Raw genomic sequence first — 8,284 nt, forward strand, 5'->3', positions numbered from 1 at the left:
CTAGCCAGTCATTCCTGAGATAACAAGGTGTAGAGCTGGATGAACACAGCAGGCCAGGCAGCATCTGGGGAGCAGGAAAGCTCTCCTGCTCCTCTGATGCTGCTTGAATTGCCGTGTTCATCCAGCTCTACACCTTGTTATCTCAGATTCTCCAGCATCTGCAGTTCCTACTATCTCTGAGCCAGTCATTCCTGTTGTCCATTACCAACTGTCACTGATGTGGGACCAGAATAATCGGTTTGGAAGCATGCAGACACAAAGTCCTTCTACATCTAGAATAGTATCTCAGATCTTCTCCATTTTTATCATTTTTATTGATATAATGCACTAATTGTAAAGATTAAAAATCCCATGTTTTCGTCTCTAGCAACATTTCAGGCTAGATTACTGCATTGGGTGATTTTGTGGTTGTCTATGTAACACTCCCACCTTTGAGACAGAAACTCTGGATTCAAATCACATTCCAGGACTATTGGTCATAGAAGTGTTCTCAAAATAGTTGATTACCTGCAAAGTGCTTTGGGACATCCTAAGATTCTGAAAGGTGCTTTACCTGTTCAAGTCCTTTCTTTTAAGCTTGGGTTGCATTGCATTGCTACAACACAGGAGGAAGAACTTCATTTTGTATCCAGTCTGTGTGACCCACCCTGGAAGTAAATACTTCTCATTGATAACGGATGCAAAAGACTGAAGAAGTTCAATTTGTCACCAAAACAATACCTTGTCCAATAACTTCTTTGCATAATTGCCATATTCTAATAATCCATGGACCTTAGTTGAATTCAATATCCTCACAACTTCATTGTTCTGTGTTATATTCTTGATGATGATATAAATTATCCTCAATATGCCACCAGCATGAAAAATTCAGACTGTTCCTTTTGCACATGAAGGTGATGATTGTAACACAGTGTCCATAATTTTTAAGACATTACCGCTGGCCTAGCTTCTACAAAGATAACTTCGGACATCATGAGCAAGTCTATTTTGTGCACTGTTCCTGTTAACTCCCGAGCCTCTTGTAGCTCTTCCACAACTGATGCAATGATGTCAATATCTCTGTAGCTTATGGCCCAGCTGCTCCTATATGACCCATTGCCTCGATCCTGTTTTTAACACAAGTCAGTTCCCACCTCACTGTGCACTCATCTCCTCTAGTTTCAGCTCCCTAGTGTTTCTCTTCATCCTGTATTCTGTTTTCTTTTCTTAACACTTCTGGCTTTTTATGCTGTAGCGGATCATTGATGTAAAGCAATCAAATCATCCTGAAATAGAGATTCCCTTAAACTGACTTCACTTGACTGTGTCTTCTTGAAAAGGTCCATTCTCCATCTAATTAAATCAAATTGCAAAGCAGCAATTGCTTAATTAACAGCTTGTGAAAGCATCATTTTTCACTGTACACAAACAAGATATTGAAATGTAGTGCTGTGCATACAGTGAGATTTCAAAAGATTTTTGTGCTCCTTAACTTGTCAGGTTGCACAATGCTGTTTTTACCTTCAGAATATCTCCTGCCTGGAGCCTGAATGTCCTCGATTTCAAGCGTATTCCTTTGCCTGGTTGTGTTTGAATGGAATAGATGCATTCATGGTTGTTGCTATAATCAGCTGGGTAATTGGGTGAAAGGAGAATTCCTTCATTTCCAGTTACAGATGCCCCGCATTCAGCTAAAATAAAGAACCAAAATAAACATTTGACTTTTAAGTTCCAAGAGATCTGAGATAAGTTTTTTTTTGTTTACTTTTCTTTACAAAAGTAGAAATGTGAGAAATAAACAGATATTGTCGATCATGGGGTATATGTTGACTTTTGGATCTTCAAAAACTCCTTTCAAAAAGAAAGGTCAACTTTTATACTAAGTTTAAAGTGAGAACCCTCCATGCTGGTGCGAATGGACCAATTCCTGTGCAGCAGTAACCAGGCATGGTCTGCTCTGTGTCTTAAACTCCCACACATCTTTCTGGCAATATGATCTACATTGTCTGCCTGACACCATGTGTTGATTTAAGGCGTGTATGACTATAAACACATGTTTCTAATCTGAAGAACTGAAGATAACTCCTAATGCAAATACAGGCCAAAGCATGCGTTTATCAGCTGAACATTTGGGGTGTAATCTGACTGATAGGCCAAGTAAGACTTAAACATCTAATCTGTCACCTGGATGAAAATCTTCATCTGTCTAAGTTTATCATCAAACAAAATGAACTATATATAGGCTGGTCTTTATGAGTAGGGTGTTTTATTTTCTGAAAAGAAAAATGGCATAAACCGCATGCAACAAACTCAGCTGAGTCTACCAGTGGATTCACAAAATACCTTTCAAATAACAATACAGATGAGATAACTATCCCATAGTTACAGGGATCAGTTGCTGGTTTCTCATCCACGTGAAGCTTAAACCTGTAGGGAAACATGTATTCTCTAAAAGGGAATTAATTAAGAGGTATAATTATGAAAATCAGTGAAAACAGACACAGGTTAATCAGGCAGCAAACTAAAAAATATTACCACAAGTTTGACCCAGTATCCTTCTGGCTGTTAGAAATCTGTAGATTGGAAACCTTGCTTTGCTTCACTTTGAAAGTCATGATTGAATGTCAGGCGTAAAACGGAATCAGAACACTGGGTAGAAGCATTCCAACCAGAGAAGTGCAACGACCAATTTGGTTATCAAGTGTGGAGTGTCTGTAGTGGTCTCGAAACAGCCCAATCTTATTTAGCGTTTAACTTTCAATTGTGAGATGAACCTGTGATGACCATGCTTTTCCAAAATTTTCTGTTTGTGTGAACATGATTTTGATTTTTGTAAAGGATTTCCTGCTTAACAACACTTTAAAAAATTTGGCCCACTTTTCATCCATCCATTAGTAAGGAAGGAGATACGTTGGCATATTGGGAACAAAGCCTGCACCAAATGGAAGGACATGAGATTCACTCTAATAACCTCAAGTTGATCAGCAAAGTACCTTCAGCAATAGACGTATTTATTCTATTCTTTGACCTGTAGTATATCTTGCAGGATAGTTATTTGACAGCGGTGCAAAATGCAGAGAAATACTTAACATATGTCAAACAACATTTGTAGTGTCCAACAGTATGCAATTTGGTTACGTTTCTCTTATGAATTGTCCTGGGCTCCAGCATTCTGTTAGCTTTGAGTTTGTGGACTGATTCCCCGTGTTTATCTATTCTGGCCAAGCACAGTAACTGAAAGTTTATACTGGCTGTTATAAAGATGGAGGAGCAGGTGGATGGTATTGGGAACTGGCTGCCTCAATGATGGAAGACATCATAATTGAGAACCGGGAAAGGCAATCTGAATGATGGAGGGAATGCCACTTGACAGGATGACAGACTGTTTAGGGGATGGAGAAGAATATATTTGACGATAGATCGGCTCGCCATGGAAAAACAAGGTCTGATTGTGGAGCATTGTGTCTTTGTGATGAAGGATGCGAAATGTGATAATGGAGAAATGGTTTTAGAAGTAGAGGAGTAGGTGTATTTCCACATAACAAGTTGCCTTCAGCCAGATATAGATTACATTTAACATTGAGACAGGCTGCAGTCGTGATAATGGAGATAGCAGGACTGACAACAGTACAGATAGCAGAGTCAAAAATTGCAAAGTAAACTCACAAATTTCTTGGAGCCTTTTAAGTGAGACATGCTTCCTATATTATATCACCACATTTATCATGGGTTGTTAGGATCCCAGCTGATGTTATTACAGGACACCTCAGATTCCAGACTGATATCTGGCTTGGTAGATCATACTTTGTTTTAGTTTAATTTAATGCGGTGGTCTTTCACTGAAACACTGAAATGCTGCAGAATTGGTTTTAACAATAAAACAGAAGTCTAGAGCACAAATGAAAAGATAATAGAGAACAAACTATGCTATTCACATATAACAATTAAAGATTTTCAAACACACAGTGAAAATACAATCCCATTTATCCCAATACCATCACTTTCCAGTACTCAAGTATCAGAGGGAGTTTGCTTCTTTACCACATCTGTAGGTTTAACTTAACTGTTTCTTTCAATTCCTGGTCTTGAGAATTTGGTAATCTCTTCCTCGATTAGTCACGCAACTGAACATAGACTTTCTCAACCTTCAATAATCCCTTTAGGGTTGTAATCAAACACCTTAAAGTCTGGAACTTTCAAACTAAATTCCTTGCAATGCAGTAACCTGTTTTTTTTTCAGTCTAAACTATCTATTTTCTTCAGGAGAAACTGTTTCCTCAAACTAACATGCATCAGAACTTCTGCAAACAGAGAAACAGAACATAGAACATAGAACATTACAGCGCAGTACAGGCCCTTCAGCCCTCGATGTTGCGCCGACCTGTGAAACCAATCTGAAGCCCATCTAACCTAAACTATTCCATTATCATCAAGCTTTCCAAGTCATGGTTTTTCCTCAAAACAAACAAAACACTCCTGAGCCTTCTAAGGGGAAACAAGTCAATGTTCCTCCAAATTTATTCTGCTCACTTGTAAAGCCTTCCTAATATCACCACAGGGGTTCCCTCTCTTATACCTTTAAGAAAAACAAAACATGGCTCCAGAAACACTGACAAGTTAATCATGAAATCCCCACATACACAGAGACCAGAGCCTACATGCTATTAGTTCTGTATATATTACACATCTTGCATCAGAAGTTGTACTGTTAAAGATATTTTCCCAAGACAGTTTCTTCGGATTGTTAAAATATTTAGTAATATATTTCCACTGATGTTGCCTCTATAATTATCCTACTACATTTTAAACACCAGAGGTTAAATTTGTTTAGCCAGAGTCCAGGCATACGTTTTTCTTATCAGAGTTTTATCTGAACACGCACAATCCAAACCCACTGATTATGTGTTCCCCACATACAGGCAGAATCTCATCAAGGTCTGAGGATTGCAGGCAATGGCTACATGTGTTGCAGAATTAAATGAGAAGTATTGCAAGACTAATCTCAACATCAGGAACAATTTCTGCCATGTCATATGCTTTTTACAAGTGGTGTGGTGAGATTCTCAATAGGCACTGATGAATTGCCGATTGGCACGACTATTGCTTGTTAAATGGTTTGTTGACACCACAATTCACCTCATTAATATTCAGCGTCCTATCTTACCAAATAAATTCGTCACTGGGGAATGTCCACATGGAAACCAGAGCCTGGCAGAATCTGGCAGATTCAACTTCCCACTCTCTACGAATGATCTGCATGATGCCCACAACCAAACTGCAGCTTAAGGCACGATCCACAGGCACAAACTACATCCACCCTTCATCTACAGATATTAAAATCTGGCACTTGCCAATGACCATCATGGTACCATACAATGGCAGGCTGCTGAGGAACCAGACACTTCCATTGCAGGACACACTGGATAGCAGTGAGAAGCAGCAGAAGGTTCACTTTGTGTGCATGGATATGCACCCAGCTTGCAGATTGGATCAAGCTGTATATTAGGGCTTTTCATTTGGTCTCTTAATGCTGCATAATTAGTACCTACCTGCATGCTCACACAATGCACACCTTGAATTGCTTTGCCCATGCCATGCTTGTTAATGCACTTTCATTTCAGCCAGAGCTAAGGGGCATTACTGTTGTATTGATGTGCTCTTTAGCACAGAGACACAGACAGGCTGCTTGTCAGTAGCGATCTGTCTGGGGCAATGTATGGTATGCTGAGATGGCAATCGAACACTGGCAGCATGTGCGAAATACCTTCGTGGCAAACATACTTCAAACATATGCTCATGTCAGAAATTGATGGGGGCTAGTCCTCACTACAGTCAGGAGGTGGGGGCCACTGTTGGTCATGGGGGTCCTGTAACCATCACTCAAGGGAAAAGTTCGCTCATATTCCAGAGTCTTCAATAAGGTCAGTCACCACTTGTGATGCTCATGATCAGATGACCTCACCCAGAATAGTCCAGGGGTGTTCAGTCGTCAGTCCTTTATGGCCAGTACCAGCAGATAGTGGAATCATGGATTATCGGTTAGGGAGCTGTAAATACAGCAGTCAGGACTTTGGCCAATCAGTCAAAGGCCACTCATTGAAGTCAGTCACAGGCCAGGAATGAAAATAGTCCTGGGGCCAGTGTGTGTCAGTCATTCAGTTGGGCTCAAGCGGGGCCTGTAGGGGCAAGGAGGATCACTGCCAGAAGGTGTGTCGGACTCAAACCTGTGTTAGGGGAGGAGGAAGGGGGCAAATGCATTTGTGGAGGTAGATCAAGGATGGTATATCCTGCAGCATTCTCATTTACCTGGTGTGTGTGAGGATCCAGGTGCCTAACAAGGCTAACTACTATGCCACCCAGGCAGCACGGTGGCTCAGTGGTTAGCACTGCTGCCTCATATAGCCATGGACCAGGTTTGAATCCACCCTCGGGTAACTGCCTGTGTGTTGTTTGCACGTTATCCCCATTGCCGCATGGGTTTCCTCCAGATGCTCCAGTTTCCTCCCATAGTCCAAAAATATGCATGTTAGGTGGATTGGCCATGCTAAATTGCACATAGTGTCCAGGGATATGAAGTGGGTGGGTTAGCCATGGGAAATGCAGGGGATGTGTCTGGGAGAGATGCTTTTTGGAAGGTAAGTGTGGACTCAATGGCCAAAAGGCTTGCTTTCAACAGTGGGGTGGGAACCTGAATTGTAGCTCCAGTGTACAGGAGGTTGAGAGGAGTGAGGTCATAAATAAGGTTTCAAGGTCGCAGGAGTGTACTGGCAGGCAGGAAGGTGGTTTGAAGTGTGTCTACTTCAATGCCAGGAGCATCCGGAATAAGGTGGGTGAACTTGCAGCATGGGTTGGTACCTGGGACTTCGATGTTGTGGCCATTTCGGAGACATGGATAGAGCAGGGACAGGAATGGTTGTTGCAGGTTCTGGGGTTTAGATGTTTCAGTAAGATCAGGGAAGGTGGTAAAAGAGGGGGAGGTGTGGCATTGTTAGTCAAGGATAGTATTACGGTGGCAGAAAGGACATTTGATGACAAACTCGTCTACTGAGGTAGTATGGGCTGAGGTTAGAACCAGAAAAGGAGAGGTCACCCTGTTGGGAGTTTTCTATAGGCCTCCGAAAAGTTCCAGAGATGTAGAGGAAAAGATTGCAAAGATGATTCTGGATAGGAGCGAAAGTAACAGGGTAGTTGTTATGGGGGACTTTAACTTTCCAAATATTGACTGGAAACGCTATAGTTCGAGTACTTCAGATGGGTCAGTTTTTGTCCAATGTGTGCAGGAGGGTTTCCTGACACAGTATGTAGATAGGCCAACAAGAGGCGAGGCCACATTGGATTTGGTACTGGGTAATGAACCAGGCCAGGTGTTAGATTTGGAGGTAGGTGAGCACTTTGGTGATAGTGACCACAATTCGGTTACGTTTACTTTAGCGATGGAAAGGGATCAGTATATAATGCAGGGCAAGAGTTATAGCTGGGGGAAAGGCAATTATGAGGCGATAAGGCAAGATTTAGGATGCATAGGATGGAGAAGGAAACTGCAGGGGCTGGGCACAATTGAAATGTGGAGCTTGTTCAAGGAACAGCTACTGCGTGTCCTTGAGAAGTATGTACCTGTCAGGCAGGGAGGAAGTGGTCGAGCGAGGGAACCGTGGTTTACTAAAGAAGTTGAATCTCTTGTCAAGAGGAAGAAGGAGGCTTATGTAGAGATGAGGCGTGAAGGCTCAGTTCGGGCGCTTGAGAGTTACAAGTTAGCCAGGAAGGACCTAAAGAGAGAGCTAAGACGAGCCAGGAGGGGACATGAGAAGTCTTTAGCAGGTAGGATCAAGGAAAACCCAAAAGCTTTCTATAGGTATGTCAGGAATAAAAGAATGACTAGAGTAAGATTGGGGCTGGTCAAGGACAGTAGTGGGAAGTTGTGCGTGGAGTCCGAAGAGATAGGAGAGGTGCTAAATGAATATTTTTCGTCAGTATTCACACAGGAAAAAGACAATGTAGTCGAGGAGAATACTGAGATACAGTCTATTAGACTAGACGGGATTGAGGTTCATAAGGAGGAGGTGTTAGCAATTCTGGAAAGTGTGAAAATAGATAAGTCCCCTGGGCCGGATGGGATTTATCCTAGGATTCTCTGGAAAGCTAGAGAGGAGATTGCAGAGCCTTTGGCTTGATCTTTATGTTGTCATTGTCTACAGGAATAGTGCCAGAAGACTGGAGACTAGCAAATGTTGTCCCCTTGTTCAAGAAGGGGAGTAGAGACAACCCTGGTAATTATAGACCAGTGAGCCTTACCTCGGTTGTGGGT

At 41.9% G+C, this 8,284-nt stretch overlaps 1 protein-coding gene across 1 annotated transcript in view; it reads right to left on the reverse strand.

Annotated features, from left to right (window-relative positions):
* Nucleotides 1-8,284, reverse strand: part of csmd2 (CUB and Sushi multiple domains 2) — a 613,472-nt gene that overhangs the window by 365,270 nt on the left and 239,918 nt on the right. Inside the window, exon 16 of the mRNA XM_048612954.1 lies at nucleotides 1,501-1,670. Within this exon, the coding sequence (XP_048468911.1) occupies nucleotides 1,501-1,670 (170 nt within the window). The remainder of the gene's footprint in view (nucleotides 1-1,500; nucleotides 1,671-8,284) is intronic.

Source organism: Rhincodon typus, chromosome 27 (genome assembly GCF_021869965.1).
Source record: "Rhincodon typus isolate 14 chromosome 27, sRhiTyp1.1, whole genome shotgun sequence".
Taxonomy (NCBI): Eukaryota; Metazoa; Chordata; class Chondrichthyes; order Orectolobiformes; family Rhincodontidae; genus Rhincodon; species Rhincodon typus.